Source organism: Rhinolophus sinicus, linkage group LG06, assembly GCF_036562045.2.
Source record: "Rhinolophus sinicus isolate RSC01 linkage group LG06, ASM3656204v1, whole genome shotgun sequence".
In the NCBI taxonomy this organism is placed as follows: Eukaryota; Metazoa; Chordata; class Mammalia; order Chiroptera; family Rhinolophidae; genus Rhinolophus; species Rhinolophus sinicus.
This window is the reverse complement of record NC_133756.1, coordinates 23,754,741-23,775,602: the sequence shown is the minus strand read 5'-3', so window position 1 is coordinate 23,775,602 and position 20,862 is coordinate 23,754,741. Positions and strand designations below refer to the sequence as shown.

General features: G+C 44.2%; 1 protein-coding gene across 1 annotated transcript in view; it reads right to left on the bottom strand.

Annotated features, from left to right (window-relative positions):
• The window catches only part of MROH7 (maestro heat like repeat family member 7), a 44,996-nt gene that overhangs the window by 22,812 nt on the left and 1,322 nt on the right, over positions 1 to 20,862 (bottom strand). Inside the window, exons 2-11 of the mRNA XM_019742859.2 lie at positions 12,582 to 12,655; positions 10,280 to 10,363; positions 9,300 to 9,379; positions 8,843 to 8,972; positions 6,839 to 6,934; positions 6,241 to 6,345; positions 5,896 to 6,031; positions 2,724 to 2,836; positions 2,188 to 2,364; positions 1,663 to 1,817 (exon numbers count right to left, since the gene is read on the bottom strand). Coding sequence (XP_019598418.2) covers positions 1,663 to 1,817; positions 2,188 to 2,364; positions 2,724 to 2,836; positions 5,896 to 6,031; positions 6,241 to 6,345; positions 6,839 to 6,934; positions 8,843 to 8,972; positions 9,300 to 9,379; positions 10,280 to 10,363; positions 12,582 to 12,655 — 1,150 coding nt within the window. The remainder of the gene's footprint in view (positions 1 to 1,662; positions 1,818 to 2,187; positions 2,365 to 2,723; positions 2,837 to 5,895; positions 6,032 to 6,240; positions 6,346 to 6,838; positions 6,935 to 8,842; positions 8,973 to 9,299; positions 9,380 to 10,279; positions 10,364 to 12,581; positions 12,656 to 20,862) is intronic.

Sequence of the window (20,862 nt, the reverse complement as noted above, 5' to 3'; positions counted from 1 at the left end):
GAAGGCAGTATACCAGGCAGGGGAAGGCATCCGTGCCAGGAGGCACCAGCCTGCGTGCCCACTTATCATATGGAGTTGAAAGCACTGACAGGCCAGTGCACTATAGGGTTAACCAAACCCTTTTCCCCCTCTGCATAAGCATTTGAACCTTCCCTTAACTTTCTAGCTCTGTTTCCCTGGAAACATGATAAAGATAGTATGTCAACTATGTTGCTAGGCAACATTGCTTATGGTAAAAATGACCCAATTGGTAAATTGCATCTGGGGTGGGAGGAACTATAAATTAACTATAAGAGCCAATGGGGACAGCGTAGCATTGAGTTTCCTGGGGTGCAGTGACTCTTGTGACTGGTTTTGTCCCTGTGGGGACCCTGGAGGCAAAGTCTATAGAGTTATTTATTGTAAGAGATACTAGTTCTGTGAGGCCTGAGCCATTTAAGCCAGAGCAACTCCTGCTCTTTTCACCTGGGAGTCCCAGGAGACCAACTCTTGGACCCAAGGCCAAGACTAGAGTGAGGAAAGTAAAGCATCTAGTGCACAAAATTTAAGGAAGCCCTTACTCCCAGGCTCATGCAAGTGGCATCTGAGAGCAAGGGCCTCCTTAAATTTTGTTCCAGCTCTGTCTAGCTGGCTTCATGGGCTGCTGCAAGGACTCTTGGAAAAGAGAAATCTCTGATACTGATACTATATTCTGAGCAACACTGATGTCATGTGTGATCCCAGCTGCTTTGTGAGTCTGAATATTTAGTGGCTCCAAAAAGAAAATACCCTGGTGGGGAGTGCAGCCAGAAAGAGTTAAATTCTTACCGGAGGGAGTAAGAGGATGTGTCACCCTGGCCCTCACCATCCCCACTGACCTTGGCTTCTATGAATGACACCAACTCTCCTTATTAGAAGCACACCCCATTTGCACAGCTCTACACAATTCTTTTACATTCATTCTCAACCAACCATCTTAAGATGTGGATCGCACATCTTGCCTTGTTTTATTCATTCAAAGGAATGAGAGTTTCCCGGGCTGGGAGACTGGAGTAGTCAGACTGGTCTCTCCTGCCCATTCACTGTCTGCCCATCAGATCCCCAGCTTCCTGAAGGCTGAGAACATGGTACGTCCTCCTGCACAGGCGCAGGTCCTGGCAGGCGCTCAGTGCAGCTGACTGCATTACGTGTCATGACCACCCACCTGGGATGGGAACAGGAATGATATCCGCTTTTTGCCTATGGGGGAAAACTGAAGCCCAGAGAGAGAAAGCAGGCTACCCAAAACCACACAGCAGCTGAAGGCAGAGTTAGGACTGCCACTCAGGCCTCCTTTCTATGGCATCATTAAAGAGCTCTGAGCTTGGAGTTGGTCTGATCTGAGTTTAGGCCCTTGTTCCGCTGCTTGCTCAGTGGGTGCCTAGGGCAAGAAAAGTCCCCTGAGCCTCAGTTTCCTCATCTGTAGAATGGGGTTCTCATACCCCATGCGGAGCACTGACACCTAGCAGTGCTCAGGAAGTGCTTAATGGTTGTCATATGCACCACAGATCATGGAAAAGGGGCCGTTCGGGAGGGAAGGGGCTCCTCTGGGCAGAAGGAAGGAGTTACAGCCTAGGGTGGGGGCTGCTTCAACCCTCTGAGATGTAGTAGCTGACAGTAGCTGACAACCCCCTTACTTGGTACCTGTCCAATGGGAGGGGACACATGAGCAGGGCCACGACGACCTCGGTCATGAAGGAGCTAGCCAGGAGAGAGACGGGCAACAGGGCCACCTCCCGGGCCCGTGGCTCCTGGATGTGTCTCAGCTGCACGTAGATGGCCTGCATGATTTCTGGGATCTGGGGCACAGTGGGTGGCCATGAACAGGCAGAGGGCCCAGGGAAAGCCAAGGGAGGTGTGGGGGCAGGGAGATGGGAAGAGGAAGGGAGGGGTGATAAGACAGAGTGACAGGAGAGGTGGGTGAACAGGAGAGGAATGGGGAGGAGGGCAGAGCGCCTGCTGCTTCCCTGGAAACAAGCCATTCTGTCTTCCCACCCTGCCTCACCCCACACCAGATTGGAATGTTTTCTTGGTGGCTGTTAAGTGAGTTCTTTCTCACCTGAAAGTTGGAAGCTCCTAAAATTCAGCCCCAACCACCCGTACCCTGCCCAAGGGAGGAGCAGATGCTGTGGGGTCTCCCAGCCCAGCCCCTGCCCCTAGGGGCCTTACCACCTCCAGTGCCCTGTGGCGATACCACTCCAGTACTGAGCTGAGTGTGATCTCCGAGGCCAGCTGCATCATCTCTCCTGAGTCCTTCCCCTGAGCCTCTGAGCCACCTTTCAGCCCTTCCAGGGCTGCTAGCAACAGGTCCTTTACCTGCTGGGGCCCTAGGAAGTCTCCAAATTCCTGAAACAAAGGCACAGAGATACTAACACATATGGGCAGACCCCAAGTAAACCATACACAGATGCACCAAGACTGCCAGACACACACAGAGTTCAGCATGGAGGGCCCACAAACTCTGGGGAAGAGCCACAAAACCAGGGGCGACATAGCCTCTGTCCCCAGAGCTGGGGGACATGGCCCACAGGCCGTGGCACAGACCAGAAGGGTTGGGGACACTCGGGATGGCCTGTGTGGTCGAGGAAGGCCTCCTGTGAAGGGGACTTGGGCCTGGGAAGGTGGAAGGGGAGGAGAAGGCATTGGTGCTGCCCTTCTTCCCCATCCCCAGGGAGGCCCGGGGCTGACGGGCAGCAAGCAGTCACCGCGATCACACGCAGAATGTTCTGGCATGGGCTGACAGGGTTGTAGGGCCCCAGGAAACGCTTGTTGGTCTCATACAGCTCCTTCTTGTTGGTCTCTTCCTTATCTCTGGCTCCTGCAAGAAGAGAACCTTCTCAATGAAGCGCCTGACCACAATTTTTTTTTAAAAAAAACAACTTTTTGTTAAACAAAGATGAAGGACATGTATAAATCATAGGTAACCAGCTTCATAAATGTTCACATAATGAACATATCCATGTAGCTGGCACCCAGGTCAGGAAACAGAACATGATCAGCACCCTAGAAATCCCTCTTGTGCCCCTTTTCAATCCACTCTCTCCCTCCCCCACCCAGGGTAACCACTATTCTGACTTCTCAGTCCACAGATTAGATTTCCTTGCTGTTGCACTTCCATAAATGGACTCACAGAGTATGTTATCTTTTGTGTCTGGCTTTCATTCAGCAGCATGTGAATGAGATTCACTGACGCTGTTGCAAGTAGCATTGTTTCATTCATTCTCAGTTCTGCGTAATTGTCCACAGTAGGAATATACTACAATGTATGTACCTGTTCTACTTCTGACAGACATTTGGGTTGTTTCCAGCTATTACACATGTGCCGCTATGAACATTGTAGTATATCTAGTCCATTCTACTAGCCTTTTGGTGAATATATGTACACATTTGTTAGGTGAATAGTTAGGAGAGGAATGCCGTGTCCTAGGGTGGGCATAGGTTCAGCTTCAGGGGAGGCTAACAGTTTTCTCCTGGGGGGACCCATTATGCTCCCACCAGCAGCGTATGAGAGTTCCAGTGGCCTCACACCTCACTAGCGCATAGCAATGTGTGTGGGTTTCATTTTTGCCATTCTGGTGTTTATATGCCAATACCTCTTTTAAATTGCAATCCTCTACCCCTGGCATTCCCAATCCCCCTTTTCTGTTTTGTTTTGTTTTTTTCTTTAGGACTTACCATTATCTGACTCACTATATGAATTACTTGCTTATTTTATTCAACAAGTTCATTTATCCATTAGCTTAGAACAGAATGACAGCACAATCACGTGTAAAAGCTAAAGACACAATGCTGGTAGCCAGCACATTACTTAAAGAGATGCCTGAGCCAGGCTCTGAAAGATCTTTCCCAGAAACAAAGGTAGTAGCACCAAAAGGTAAGCAAGACAGGGGAGATTATTTAGTTAATTAATTTTGTATTGATTTTTTTCACTGCTGTATCCCAGTGCCTAGAATGATACCTGGCACATGATGACTCTGTATTTCCTGTTGAAGAAAATACACTTCAGGTGCATTTCCTGAGCCCTTAGTGTGGCCTGGCCTGGGTTCTACCTGGATCCCCCACAGTATGCAAGACATGGGCATAAGAAAGGTCCATCAAGGTGGAGTGACCACATGGAGTAAGTTTTTTGTAAAGGGAAAGAGCTTGAGACCCAGAATCAGGCAGACCCAGAGTCAAATACTAGCTTCTCCACTTCCTATAATCAGGGAACCTGGACAGACCCCTTCACTCCTGGAAAATCTAACAGAGGGGGTTTGGCCGAGGTTTGCCCAATAAAATGCAGGATACCCAGTTAAATGTGAATTTCAGATAAACAAATAATTTTTAGTGAAAGTATGTCTCAAATATACTCAAAATTATTCATTGTTTATCTGAACTTTACATTTAACTGGGTATCCTATATTTTTATTTGCTTAATCTAGTAATAGCAATTTGGTCTCTACAATCCTCGCTTCTGAGGCTGATGATTAACGTGGCTTGTATCACTTTCACCCATCGCACAGGAGGCCTGAGTGGTTCCTCAGCAGCAGGGGAAATTTCCCAGGGTCCAAATCTTTGCACCAAATACTAGAGGTCAAGAAAAGCAGAGATACCACATAGATCCCAAAAGGCTGAAACTAGTAAGATGATCCTTGTAGGGATGGGAAAAAGGGAACTCTATTTGACAAATGCCTATAATGTGTGTCACTGAGCTGATCTCTTTACATATATATATATGATCTCATTTAATCTTTCAAAAAGCTTGTGAGTTATATCCTACTATACCCTTTTTTCCAGATGAGGAAATCTAGGCCTGGACAGAGAAGTACTTGCCTGAGGTCACACAGCCAGGTTTTGTATCTAGGCCACCCTGCTTCCAGAGCCATGGAAGTTTAAACAACATGCCAAGTCCCTTGGTTTGGGGCAGAGTTGGAACTATGGAAAAAAAGAAGGAAGCAACAACTCATACTGTGCACGTCTGCGTACAGTGCCAGCTGGGTACTCGTGTCAGCCCATAGCACATCGCTAGCTCCCTGAAGCTGAATCCTGGCCTGTTCTCCCACCTATAGGCTTCAGCCACTCCAGATTCTAAGGTAAGATCTGCTCTTTCTTCATTCACTCAATAAACATTCACTGAGCACCTACCATATGTCAGGCCGAGGGCTAACCCATGGGGATATAGTGGTGAACAAAGACACAGCCTTACCCTGCTCTCAAATGGGGTTATAGTCTAGTGGGGAAGAAAGACCAGGAAACAAGATATTAGAGCTATCATGCCTGGGTGTACATGGTGCTATGGGAATGTGAAAATGAGAGTCACAAATTAAACTTGGAAGGATGAAGAAAGGCTTAGATAGGACTGCTTAAATCAAAATTTGTTTGACCCTTTTGCCTCTTTATCCTTCACCCGTTATTCACAAGATGAGTCTATTGCTCTGTCTTCCTCTTTCTCTCTTAAGCCTTCATGGAGTGGATGCTGCCTCCTCCCCCCCAAATTTATGCTTGTTTCAAGGTGCTGCTGCCTCTCTTTCTGGGAAAGATCTTTCAGAGCCTGGCTTAGGCTTCTCTTTAAGTGCTGTGTTTGCTACCAGCATTGTGTCTTTCGCTTTTATACATGATTGTGCTGCCTTTCTGTTTTAAGCTAATGGATCAACGGACTTGTTTACAATGTGATATTTTCTATTAAAGTCAGTATTTTTTTTAAAAGTGGGTTTGTTTGCAGCCTTTGTCCCTTGGTCCTGTGGAGACTAAGTCTTCGCACCAGGTTCTGCAGACCCCATCAGACTCTGTGTTGGTCTCCTCCAGCTCCCACCACCGCCTTGTAGCTAAGGCTCCAGTCAATCCCCAGGCTGAGGGCCTGCTCAGAAGCCTGGCTTCAGAGGCGTTCCAAAGGCTTACGTTTTTGGAGCTCCAGGATGGTGTAGAGGATGATGATGCCATCCAGAGCCTCCCGGCCAATCTCCTCATCAGGATCCCCGAGGCGAAGGATGAGCCTCCCGAGCAGAAGCCCCAGTGCAGGGAATCCCGAGGACATCTGTTTGTGTTGTAATCTTAGGATTTAGTCTTATAGGTTCAATTATGCTACACAGTAAAGAGTGAACAAAGCTGAAAAGTCTGTCCCTGATAGCAGAGCCCTGTGAGGATGGCAAGGGCCACCTGGGAATCTCTGGATGATGCACAGGCACCCTCTGAGCTGGGAAGATTCTCCTTAGGAGTGTCCCCCTGCCCCCAGGGGTCACTCACAAAGAAAGGCAGGGTCAGAAGTGTGTGGTTCAACACAGAGACATTGCTCTTCACAGCCCGTGCTCGCTCATGGGCCTTTCCAGAGTTCATCCAGGGCCCCAGGGGCTGCGAGGACAAGGGCAAGACTCAAGGCTACAGGCTGGTTACCAGCCTCTGCTGCCTGGGTGGGCAGGCCAGCCTTCACCAATCAGCAGAAAGCTGCTGGGGAGGGCATAAAGGCAACTCCCCACAGCCCTCTTCTTCTTGGAGCATAGGGAGACATGGGATCCAGAAGCTGAGACGAGGATTAAAAGGCCAGAGTGAGGACAAAGGTCAATGAGGAGAGAGGTGAAAGATGGAGAGTCATGAGGAGAAAAGAGAAAGATAGGGCAAGAATGAAGAGAGCAAAGATATGGGGGCAGCTTTAGTAGGAGGATGGGGGTAGGAAGAGAGTAAAGGGGCAGGAGTCTAGGGCAGGGCCTGTAAGGACAGGGAGGCAGAACACTGGCACAAAATGTCCTGAAGGCAAACCCCTCCTTCTGGGTCCCACCTCCCTACCAGCCCCTCCTGAGCCATTCTTCGTTCCCCTCCACCCTTCCTCTCCTCCCTGCCCCCACACCTCTAAAATGCTCTTCAGCCCAGCAGGAGTGGGGTCCTCAACAAAGAGGGTGTTGAGCAATGTCTGCAGTGCATCCAAGGTCTGATGGTAAAGTGTCTGTGGACGAGAGGAGGACCAAGCCACTAGGGAGCTTCCGGAGCAGACCCCAGCCCCAGGCAACCTCTCATATGGGTCAGGGGAGGGGGGCGCAATTGGACCCAGGAGAGCTGCTTTTTGGTCCCCGCTCTGAGACTAACAATGTGTGACATTGGACAAATTAATTCCCCTCCACGGGTTACAGTTTCCCTATCAATAAATTGGTAATTTTTATCGCTGCACTTCCTACTTTACAGGGAGAAGAAGCAGAGACCCAGCATTTACTGAGAATCTACCACAGGCCAGGTGAGTGCCCGATGAAAACCACATCACTTCGTCCTCAAGTGTTTTTGTGGTTTAACAAACGAGGAGACACTTGTCCAAGGTCACACAACAAGGAAATTTCAAGTCATGAGCAACACACGAGAGGATGGGTGGAAAAATGCTCTAGAACTGTAAGAGCTAGATACACTTTTATCAGTCTCTGGGGAAGTGCTCTGATTCTTTTTCAAATTCCTACTCCTGGACCCAAATAGATTTTTCAACTTGCCCCTTCAGGGAGCCATCTCTCCCCTGCCCAGCTTCCCTCCTTCCTCTGTCAAACCACAGCCTGGTATTGTCTTATGAAGGTGCAGACATTGCACGTACACAAGGCTGAGTTTGTGTCACTCTGGGAAGATCCTCTCTCCCCTGCCTCCTCTCCTCCTGCAAGCTCCCCACATCTGTCTCCCAGGGTGTCATTGTCCAGGCATCCTAAGTCTGTGCACACAGGGTTACACCACAACCACCAAGCGAGCCTCACAGGCCAACTACCTCCTCCTTCCCGCCCATCTGCAGCCCACCGCTGTGCATCACTGACCTCTGCTGGCTAGGCCTGGTACTACAAGAGGCCTGTTCTCTTCCCACCCAGCAAGGACCCCCCCAACCTTTCCCTTGAGTGCACCACCTCCAGGACCCAGAACCCTCATGCTGCAGTGATTCACCCCTCACCACTTTCTAGCCTCACTTCCCAGCACCCTTGCCTGGCCCTCTAGGCTCCAGCCACACTGCCTCCTGGTCATTCATGCAGTCACCATGCTCTCTCTGCCCTCAGACCTCTGTACAAACTGTTCTCTCTGCCTGGTGTGCTGTTCCTTCTGGCCGCCCCACTCCCTTCAGCCAATTAGTTCTTCTTTAACCTCTCAGCTTCAGCCCCGTGATCCGTGACCCTCACCTAGGCCAGGTGCCCCCATTCCAGGCTTTTTATAGCACCAAGTACTTCTTGCTTATGTTTACCACTATGGTACTTTTGTATTAATTGTATGATTCTTTCATAATGTCTATCTCCCCCCTGCCATTGCCCCTACTGTATCTCACCCCTGTACCTCTGGAGTAGGCCCCCAGTTAATATTTGATGAAGGAAACGATGAATGCCCGTGGCTCACCCTGAGGTGAAACCCTTCTTCCTTAACCTCCCCCACTGACCCTACATCCCGCACTAAGGGTCACTTCTGCCCATTCCTCCTAGGACAGCCCTGCAGAGCTTTAAAGATGCTCATAGGAGTGAGCCCTTTAAGCTTCTGCTTCTCCGGGTCTCAGCCCTGTTTTGCTTCCTTGCGGGCCAGTCCTCAGGCCCCGCTTCCCAGTGTTGGCTGCCTCCTCTGGCCACATCCCCTCACAGGGCAGGGCCCAGAAGTGGTCAAAGCATTCCAGATGAGGGATCGATCCTTTTTCTGAAGATTCATTCATTCCCCAAATATGTATCGAAGGCCTACTCAGGCCAAGAGAGGGGAGGTGAATTGCCCAAAGCCCCGCAGCTTGAGTATGAGGGTGAAGCTCCTTATCTACCTCCTGGAACACCCTTTCTCTCCTTGCTAGGAGTCCACAAATTTGCATCCCTCTGAAGACCCTGGACAACCCCAAGGACCCTCTGGAGAGGGGCCTGCTCACCTGTATGGTCTCAGCTGTGGCCTCATCTTTCTCCTGCATGGCCTGCACAGGAGGCAGGGAGAACACACTCTTCACACACGTGTTCACCAGCTCTGACCTTTCCCGCACACCCAGGGCTGGGCAGGTGTGACTAGGGAAGAGACAGAACGCAAAGGTATGGAGTGAGGGAGGTAGTCCTGCGGCTAGAGGCCGGAGCTAAGGATGGAGGGCTGGGATGAGGGCTCCTGGAGGGGGGATCAGGGCTCAGCCTGAGATTGAGAGCCACAAAGTGCGGGAGGCGGGGAGGGGAGGAGGGAAGTGAGTGTGGAAGGCAGATCACCCAGGCAGGGACTGGGCAAGGGGAGAGGAAAAAGCACAGGAGTGGGGTGGAGGTACAGCAAAGAGGACCCAGAAGAGACAGGCAGAGCCCATGAGAAGAAGGAAAGGGGATGAGGATCAGGGAAGGGGCTGTGGACACCTCAGCTTTGTCAAGGTCTCCATGGCTTGCTGGCGGACGGAGCTGGAGAGAGAATCCAGTGGCTCTTCCTGGATCTGCCTCTGCACAGGGGACCGCAGAGGGACCAGTGAGGGATAGAGGCCGCTGCAGACTACCAGGGCCAGGGCCACCCCTCCTCACAGGGAGCAGGCTGCAGAAACCCCTCAGCCTGGGCAGAACGCCCCCACCTCTAAGACCTGCCGGGCCTCGACTGGGAGGAGCCAGCTCACCACTCAATCCTACCCTGAGCAGTCAGTTCAAGGCCACCAAAAAGACCCCACGCCCTAACTGGCTGCACCCCACATGTGGAGCTTAGTGACAACTGTTTCCACAGCCTCGTGGTGGGGAGGTGTATTTCAACCATGGACTGGCCTGAAGCAAAAACACTATGAAGGGCCCTTGAGAGAGATCCTGTTGAATTCCTTTAAAAATGTTCTCCTAATTACTACTCACTTTTGATCTAGCACCTACACACAATAGGTGCTCAATTAATGTTAGTTAAATGAAGGTACCAAGGGCAAAGGAAAATATAATTTTGGACAATTCAGTGGTTATCTCTGTCCAACCCATTCTGGTGGATAACTGAGAAGTGACTGTATTTAGCAAAATGATACGGAAACTCTCAGAAGTACCCCACCAGAAGGCATTTCCAGTATTAAATAAGAATATCTCCTCCCAGGTGCACAATGCTTTACCATAAACTAACCATTGGGTTGTGTCCTCCCAACAAGCAGTGACACAGGTACTGTTATCACAGGCATTTGCAAGATGAGAAGAGTGAGGCTCAGAGAAGGGAAATGACCTGCCCGAGCCCCCTCTGGAGGGCAGTTAGAGGTGGAGCTGAGACTCATCCCCGTGTCCTGCCTCCTCATCTGTCCTCTTCCCGCCTCATCAGTGGGTGGACTAAGGGCTTCCGCCGCTTCCCCACCCCAATGCCACCGATATGTATGTGGCTCCTGTACCATCATCTTCTTCACCATGGTCTTCTTCTCTCCTTCCGTTTCCAGCAAATCCTGGCTCTTCTGGAGGGTGATGACATTTTTGACCTTGGGGGCAACAGAAGGCAAAGCCATGAGTAAGAACCCAGCTTTCTAGGGCTGTCCCTACAGCCCCATGAGCCACCTGCCACCTGCAAGCAAGCCAGCCTGCTCCTCCCCAGCTGCCAGCACCACCACCACCCCCACCCCCCGCCTGCAACCCTCAAGAGAAATGAGAAACCACAAGGGGAACTTGAGGGTGGCAGTGCAGGGTGAGATTTGAGAAGGTGGCAGCAGGGGGGTGGAGACTCCTGTAGGCCAGCATTTGAAGGAGGACAGATATCAGGGACTGCGAAACACTTCCCCTTTTCCAGTCAATGAAGGCAGAAGGAGCAGCAGCTGAGGGGACAGAAAGGGTCCCAACACCTCAAGCTGAAACCTCACATTAGTAATACCTCTTAAGGACCTTCTAGTATCTATCCTTCTTAAGGGCACATCCTGGTCAGATTAAGGCATTCTGCTACCTGAGAGTGAAGACATTAATCAATGTCCAATTAATCTATTCATTCTCCTTATCTTAAGGCAAAGGAAGAAAAAAACATGAAATAAATGTTTAAAAACCAAACTTCATATAGTAAAGAGAGCAAAACAAGGTAATCTGATGGAGAGTGTGGTGGGTTAAAGATACCATAAGTCCTTTCCCACTCCTCCTATCAAGAGGACAGATGGCCCCTTGAATCTGGGCTCATCTCACCAATTTCTTGGACCAATAGAATGCTGTAGAAGTGATGCTAGGACAGTTCCTGGCCTAACCCTTAAAGGAACTGGCAGCTTTTCCCCTCTGGAACCCAGCTGCCATGGAATGATGATACCATGTAAAGAGAGACCCTGAAAGATGAGGGGCATCTTGGATGTGCCAGCCGTTCCTCCCCCAGCGATCTCAGCCCACAGCTGCAAAGCGGAAGAACTACCCCACTGAGGAGCCCAGTCAAATTTCAGAATCATAAGAAATCAGGCCCTTCTCATTCTTCCTGCCCCAGTAGCTAGAAAGAACTTTTAAACCACTAATTTTGGGGGTGGTTTATTAAACAGCAATGGATAACTTCTACTGCAAAAGTGATGAGAGAGGGATGGTTAATTTAGGTCAGGGAAGGTCTCTCAGAGGAGATAATTTTCGGGCCGAGCCTGAATAACAAGAAAGAGGTAGTCATGTGAAGAACTAGAGAGAGGGTCTGCCTGTCTCCCACTAGAATGTCACTTCACTGTTGTATCTCTAGTGCCTGAAACAGTACCTAGCACACAGTAGGGACTCAATAAAATTGGTTGAGAGGTTGCAATAATAAACCTCTTTTGTCCAGGGACCATGACCAGTGCTATGCACACATTATCTAACATAGCCTTCACCTCAACTTTATTACACCCATCTTACAGAAGCGAAGAACCTTTCTGGCAAAAGGTACAGCAAGTGCAAAGGCCCTGAGGTAAGAATGAGGCTGGCATGTGTGAGAAAGAGAAAAAGGCCAGTGTGGCAAGAACAGGTGGACAGCTAGAAAAATGCGATAGGATGAGGACAGATGCCCCCAAAATGCAAGACCTCTTCTTAGACCTGTCACTCTCTCCCCATCCTGCATTCCCCCAGGGACTGGAGCTTGCTTCTGAGCAGCCTCAGGACAGGGCCTTTCTCCATGCATCCTAGTCTGGGAAGATTCCCTGCCTCCAGACTTGGTCCAACAACCTGTGTTGCCCACACTCCATATGCCACACTCATGTCCACCAGCCTGTCTAGTCTGCCCTCACTGGCCCTCACCAATTTTATTGAGTCCCTACTGTGTGCTAGGTACTGTTTCACCAAGTCCTGCTGAGGCTGGCTTTCTCTGGCCTCCCGAGGCCTGCTGCATGGCCAAGACCTGGGTCAGAACTGTGTCCTGAAACAGGCCTTTTCCAGCCTTTCTATCCCCTTTAGAGACCCTCTCACAATTCAGTCACTTTAAAAAAATGTATGGAGCACCTATGATGTGCCAGGCTGTGCTCTGGATGCTGGGAATATCGCTGTGAATAAGACACACAAAAATCCCCTATTTGTGGGGGAATACATTATAGTGGGAGAGACTAACAAGAAATAAGATGAATAAGTAAAGCATAGTGTGCCTCAGAAGGCTATGAGCACCATGGAGAAAGAAAGAGTCAGGCAGAGAAACGGAATGCTGGGGTTAGGGCTGGGGAGTAGGGCAGGAGGTGGGGCGATCGCATCCTAGGAAGTCAGCAGGAGTTTGGGCAGGAAGCATACCAGAGTCATTTTGTTGCCATCCTCTCTCTTCCCTGGCAGGTTCACCAGGCACGAGGCCACTTCATCAAAGGCTCCTGCATGTCATAGTTTCAATGAGGAGAGAAGAGGGAGGATAAAGATATGGTACACCTAGTGCCATAGTCCCGTCTCTCCTCCCCAACTGGGCCCTTCCAATCCTTACTCCCCCAGCAGCCAGACTGAGCTCCCCTCCCGAAAGCCCTTCAGTGGGATCCCCATTTCACTGAGCATAAAGCCGGCATCTTTGCCAGTGCTTTTAACCCCCTGCCAGGTCAGTCTCTCCTGCCCCCTCACCAGCCTTGTCTCCCGCTGCTCTCCCCTCACTCACCATCCTCTGGCCACACTGGCCTCCTTCAGAGCCTTTGCACAGGCAGATTCCTCCACCTGGGCCAATCCACTGCCACAAGCCCTTGCTCAGGTCTGGCTCCCCTCCTTCAGGTCTCAGCTTGCCTGTTACTCCTCAGAGAGGTCTCCCCTGACCTTCGGCTAATGGAGGGCCCACTGTGGTCCTCTCTGGTATCATTTTATTATTTTCTTTCAACTGTTATCACAATTTATAATTAAACTCTTATTTGTGATAGTAGATACCTGCTGTTTTGTCAGCCCCAGATTTCCTCATCTTTTGGTGAAAGAGATTCTGTCTTCCCCATGGGTTACCCATTCCATGTAGCTGAATTCTGAAGCCTCAGCCATCACCCCTCTTCAAATAGGGGTGGGCCTGGAACCAAGCTTGGCCAATAAGACAGTCCCATGCCCCCAGCCACAGTAATTGGTCCAGGGATGGGCTTTTGGCTGAACTGGGCCAATATAGCTCTTTATTTAAGAGAGCATGCCTCTTTCCTCCTGAGAACCTATGACAGCATAGAATGTCAGGGCCATCTTGGCCACCAGAGGTTTGGAGCTAATAGGGAGAAGCAGAGACACCTGAATAGTAGTAAAACAGATAGTAGTAACACAGATAGTAGTAACACAAGATCTTGGTTTCTAAGTACCATTCTCCACTAAAACGGACAAGGCGCCTTTGAGAAATGGCTGATTCTAGCACTTGGGCAGGGAAAGTACAGAATGAGCCTGAGACATCTTATACTGGAAAACAAGGATAAGGATGTGTCAAAAGGACACAAAAGCTTGCTCAAAGGGAAGTCCACTAGTCAAATTGGGGAAAGTCTGAGTATCACAATAAATAGTGGTAGGAACAGATGATATAGCCCATTAAATAATCTAGAAAACTACACAAGTCTATAATAATATAAATAAGTAAATGACCAAATGAAGTTTGATAAGTAATGGACTATTTACATAGTTTCAAAGTACCTCCCCACATAATATTTATTACAAAGGGGTAAATAGTGACGTTGCAGTAGAGAACCTTGGCAGCATGCATCTTACTCGAGTGATCAAAGTGAATATCACCATTAATGGAACAAATCAAAATAATATGCCACCAGATAGGCTGCAATGAGAAAAAGCCAGCATCGCTTCTGTTCAATTCTTACCAAAGATGTACGATATGAATGTGACCATGAGGAAACATCAGACAAACCCAAACTTAAGCACCACTTACAAAAGAGCTGGACTGTAATCTTCAAATGTATCAAGGACATGAAAGTCAAGAAAAGGCTGAGGACTGAGGAAACAAAACAGACTAGGTAAAAAAAAAAAAGTGTCATGAATAATTCTGAGCTAGATCCTTTTGTTTTCCATAAAAAGCATTACTGGGACAATTAGTGACATTTGAATGAGGTCTGAGGATTAGATGGTAGCAGTGAATCAATATTAATTTCATGATTTTTGATGGTTAACTTTTGTCTCTTTTTTTTTTGGTAAAAAAAAAATACCAACTAAAATTCAGAAGTGAGGGGACATCATTTGGCAACTTATTATCAAATTATTTACAAAAAACATTTCTACTGTTTCAAATTTTCTGCAAGATTTTATTGTTTTAAGTCTTTAAAAAAAGAATGAAGGCAAACAAGAGGCATTTTTCAGACAAAAATGATAAAGTTTACCATCAGCACAATTTACTAAAGGAAATTCTAAAGGATATACTTCCGGAAAAAGGAAATCAATGCCAGATGGAAGGTCTGAGATGCCACATGCAGTGAAGTAAAAGAGCGAGGTTAATATTTGTTAATATTTGAGTAAGTATAAGAACATTACATAAATAATAATATTTATGGGGTTAAAGAGAAGATATCACCAGTATAACATGTAAATTAGAGGGGGTGGTAATTAAATAGGGTTAAAATGTTCCTAAATCTTAAGCTGTCTGGAAGACAAATGCATTGATTAATTTGTACTTTAATTAGCTAAATATGCACACTGTAGCTTGAAAATCACTAAAAGACTTAATACTGCATACAATTTCCATACACGTAGGGGAGAAAACAGGGAGGGGAAAAATATCAAAAAAGGAGAAAAAAACCCCATAAAATAGTCACAGCAAAGAACATAAACATAGATATCCATTTATCCATAACTGATCAATATAAATGGGCATGGATTGGAAAATACAGTTATAAAGAAGACAATGCTACCTAAATTGATCCATAGATTCAATGAAAATTTCACAGATTTTTATTTTATTTTAGGAAAATTGACAAGCTATTTCTAGAATTCATATGGAAAAGTAAAGCACCTTGAATAGACAGTCTTGAGAAAGAACAAAGTTGGAAGACTTACACTACTAGAAATCAAGACTTAAAACACAGTCATTAAGGCAATGGTTAAGGATAGACAATCAAAGGAGCAGAAAGAGTCCAGAAATAAACCTACACATATACAGTCACTTGATTTAATTCAAAGGTGACACTGCAATTCAGTGGGAAAACTATGGTATTTTTTATTTCTTATTTTATTTATTTATTTTTTTAAGGAGGGCACAGCCCACAGTGGCCCATGCAGGGACCGAACCGGCTACCTTGGTGCTATTAGCACCATGCTCTAACCAACTGAGCTAACTGGCCACCCGCTATGGTATTTTTAATAAATGGTCTGGAACAATTAGATAGCCATATGGGAAAAAAAATGAACCTTAAGTCCCTCTCTCACATAGTTTTCCAAAATTAACACAGGATATATCATAAATTTAATGTGAAAGCTAAACAATAAAGCTTCTAGAAGAAAATATGAGAATATTATCAGAATCTTTGGATACACAAAGATTTATTAAACACGAGAGAAAAGCAATAATAAAAAAATTAATAAATTGGGTTCTTAAAAATTAAGAACTTTAAAAAAAAAATTAAGAACTTTTGTTCATCAAAAGACTTTATCAAGTCACAGACTTGGAGAAAGTAGTTGCAATACATAGATGGCAAAGAACTCATATCTGGATTATCTAAAGAATTCCCACAGATCAATAAGAAAAAAGACAACCCAATTTTTTTAAATGAGCAAAAGGCTTGAACAGGCACTTAACAAAAGAGGATATTCAAATTGCCAATAATCACATAAAAAGATGCTTAACATCAGTAGTCATCAAGAGATTTAAACCACAATGAAATATCACGAGACATTTATCAGAATTGCTAAAATTTTTAAAACTAACAATACCAAATGTTGGTGAGGATATGGAGCAATTGAAACTCTCACACATGGAAGGACAAATTAATTCAACCACTTTGAAAAAACTGGTGACATCTACTAAAGTTAAACATAAGCTTATGCTATGATCTAGAAATTCCACTTGTAGATAAATGTGCCTGTGTACCAAAGACAAACAAAAATGTTTATAGTAACTTTATTCATAATATCCATCAGCAGAAGAATGGATAAACAAATTGTGGTATGTTCATATGATGGAAAACTACAAAACAATAAAAGAGAATCAACTACTGAGACATATGCAACAATATGGATAAATCTGACAGACACAATATTGGGCTAAAGAAGCCAGAGTCAAAACAGTATATATAATATTATCCTATTGACAAGAAGTTAAAAAACAGGCAAAACTAGTCTATGGTGATGCAAATCAGAAGAATTGTTACCTCTGCAGCGGTGATCAACTGGATGCAACCTTGTCCCCCTTGGAATATTTGACAATGTCCGGAGACATTTTTGGCTATCATGACTTGTGGAGGGGAAAGGGGTGTTGCTACTAGCATTTAGAGAGTAGAGTCCACTGATACATTTCATAATGTACAGAAGAGACCCCTATACCCACATCCACACAGCAAAGCGTTATCCAACACAAAATGTCAGCAGTGCCAAGGCTAACAAATGCTGTCCTAGGAAAAGAGGTATTAACTGGAAAGGGACACAAGGGAAGCTTCTAGGCTGCTAGAAAAGATCTATGTCTTAATATGGGTGGTAGTTACCAGCATGTATACTTACGTAAATATTCATTGAGCTTACACTTGAGATTGGTAGTACACTTTACATATTTCAGTGATATGCTTGAAAAAATTTTGAAAAAATTTTATCTTGAAAAGTTTTTTAAAGACTAATACAATTCAAAAATACATTTTTTAAAAAAAATGCAAATGAATAAAATGTTCCTATTAGAAAACAAAAATTGATCCCAAATAGCCAAAACAATCTTGAAAAAGAACTAAGTTGGTGGACTCATACTTTCTGATCTCAAAACTTACTACAAAGCTATATTGATCAAAACAGTGTGGTATTGGCATAAGAACAGACATGTAGACCAATGGAATAGAATAAAGGATCCAAAAATAAGCCCTCACATATATGGTCAGTTGAAATTTGACAAAGGTGCCAAAACCATTCACTGGCGAAAGGACAGTCTTTACAACCAATGGTATTGGGAAACTGAATATCCTCGTGCAAAAGAATGAAGTTGGACCCTATCTTACACTACATACAAAAATTAACTCAAATACTTAAGAGCTAAAACTACAAAACTTTTAGAAGAAAACGTAGGGAAAAATCTTCATGACATTAATATGGCAACAATTTCTTGAATATGACACCAAAAAAAGACAATAAAAGAAAAAATATACAAATTGGACTTCTTTAAAATTAAAAACCTGTGTGTCAACGGAGACAATTAAGAGAATAAAAAGCAACTCACAGAATGGGAGAAAATATTTGCAAATAATATATCCAATAATGGATTAATATACAAAATATATAAAGAACTCCTACAACTCAACGACAAACAAAAAACAAATTCAAAAATGGGCAAAGGATTTGAATGGATAGTTCTCCAAAGAAGGCATACAAATGGCCAACAGCACATGAAAAGATGCTCAACATCATTAGTCATTAGGGAAACGCAAATCAAAACCACAATGAGATATCACTTCACACCCTTCAGAATGGCTATCATAAAAAAAAGAAAAGAAAAAGTTAATGGAAAATAACAAGGGTTATTTTCAATTGCGAGGATGTAGAGAAATTGGAACCCTTGTACCTTGCTGGCAGGAATGTAAAATGGTGCAGCTGCTATAGAAAACGCTTTGGTGGTTCCTCAAAAAGCTAAACATAGAATTACCATCTGACCTAACAATTCCATTCCTAGATATATATCTAAAGGAATTAAAAGCAAGGATTCAGATACTTGTACACTGATATTTATAGTAGCATTATTGGCCAAAAGCCAAAAAGTGGAAACAACCCAAGTGTCCATTCATGGATAAATGGAAAAATAAAATGTGTATGTACATACATTAGAATACTATTCAACCATGAAAGGGAAAGAAGTACTGATACATGCTACAACATGAATGAACATTATGCTCAGTGAAATAAACCAGACACAAAAGGACAAATAGTGTATGATTCTACTTACATGAGGGACCTGTGTAGGCAGTTTCATACAGACAGAAAGTAAATTAGAGCTTACCAGGGACTGGGGAGAGAGGAATGGAAGTTATTGCTTTATAGCTAGAGTTTCTGTTTGGGATGATGAAAAGTTTTAGAAATAGTGGTAATGGTTATAAAATATTGTGTATGACTAATGGCACTGAATTATACACTTAAAATGGTCAAAGTGGAAAATTTTATGTTATATATAGTCTATCACAATTTTTAAAAAGTTAATAATGTAACATCAAAAACCATTGAACTGCACACTTTAAATGGGTGAGTTGTAAGATATGTGAATTATATCACGATGATAAATGGACATTCACATGTAAAATAATGAAGTTGGAACCCAATTTCATATAATATACAAAAATCAAGTCAAAATGGACCAAAGACCTGAATGTAAGAATTAAAATTATAAAACTCTTAGGAGGAACACAGACATAAATCTTCATGATTTTGTATTAGGTAATGATTTCCTAAATATGACATCATAAGCACAAACAATGAAAGAAAAGATGGATAAATTGGACATCAACAAAATTAAAAACTTTTGTGTTTCAAAGGACACCATTAAAAATGTGAAAAGACAACCCACAGGTTAGGAGAAAATATTAACAAATCATAGGTTTGATAAGAGACTTATATAAAGAATATATAAGCTTATAACTCCATAATAAAAAGACATGTAACCCAATATTTTAAATGGGCAATGGATTTGAATTGACATTTCTCCAAAGATATATAAGAGGTGGATAAGCATATGAAAAGTCATTCAACATCATTAGCCATCAGGGAAACACAAATCAAAACCACAATGAAATACTACTTCACACCTACTAGAATGGTTATAATAAAAAAGAAAGACAATAACAAGTGTTGGTGAGGATGTGGAGAAATTGGAACCCTTGTTCACTGCTGGTAGGTGTGTAAAATAGTTCAGCCACTTTAGAAAACAGCCTAGCAGTTCCTTAAATGATTAAACATAGGGTTACCATATGACCTAGCCATTCTACTCCTAGGCATACACAAAAGAGAAATGAAAACATATCTGTACAAAAATTTGTACATGAATGTACATAGTAGCATTTTCAAAGTAGCCAAAAGGTAGAAACAACCCAAGTGTACATGAACTGATAAAAAAACAAAATGTGGCATATCCATACAGTACAACATTATTATTCAGCCATAAAAAGAAATAAAGTACATGATACATGCTACAAAATGAATGAACCTTGAAAACATTATGCTAAGTGAAAGAAGCCAATCACAAAGGACCACGCATAGTATGATTCCATATATATGAAATGTCCAAAATAGACGAATCTATACAGACAGAAAGTATATTAGTGGTTGCTTAGGGCTGGGGGTCGGGGGATGGGTTGAGGGTGACATCTAAGAGGTTTGGGGTTTCTTTTAGGGGTGATGAAAATGTTCTAAAATTGATTGTAGTGATGGTTGCACAACTCTGCATATATTTTAAAACCATTAAATTGTACACTCACAGTGGGTAAATTGTGTGGTATGAAAGTTAGATATCAATAAGGCTGTTTTTAAAAAAGATCAACTTGCAAAAACCAAGTTCCTCTATATTATCAGCATCATCAATACAAAATAGTAATTGTACTCAAAAATAAGATATGATTCGTGATAGTAATAAAAAACTATAAAGCACCTAGGAATTAACCTATCAAAAATGTAATAAGACCTTTATGGAGAATTTTTTTTAATTCCAGTAAAAGCTTTATCCTATATGCAAAGGAAAACTTTAATAGATGGATAAATTAATAACATTCCAATAAAAATGCCTGCAAGATTTTTTGAGAACCTACACAAACATATTTTAAAATGTATATGGAAGAATGAGGGTTTACTAACAGCCTTCAAGGCATGGTTTGGATGATGATGTCCTCAGAATAATTTTGAAAAAAACTTTTAAGAGGGATTCTTACCCTACCAGATATGAATACATATTTGCAAAGCCATGGTAATTTTTTTTAATTGCAATATGGTATTGGTATATAAACAAACAAAAACATTTGGAGATATAAATAATTGAGATAAGATCTTCACAACAGCAAAACCTGATGAGAGATTAATTTACAAAACTGCTGCATATTGGAAGTGAGTGCAGGTTCCAGATAAGACCCCAAGGCTTCGCTCAGGTGGAGACCGCAAACACTCAATGGAGGTGAGCTAGGCCTAGAGCCTGCCTGCTCCACTGGTCAAACTTTGACCTGAAAAGCCAGGTCTGAAATTTATCAAGAAAGAAAGAGGCATACATTTTTGCAAGAAAGATATAGTTGGTTGACTTTCAATTTGGACATAATAAAAGTATCGTGGAGATATTACAGTTAAGGAAATTGAAGCTCAGAGAGATTTAAGTCGCTCATCCCAACTTGCACAGCAAGCCGAGGCTAAGCACTGGACCTCTTGTGCATAATTAATATTGCATGTTATGCCCTGAACGTTGTTCCCTTCCTCTCAC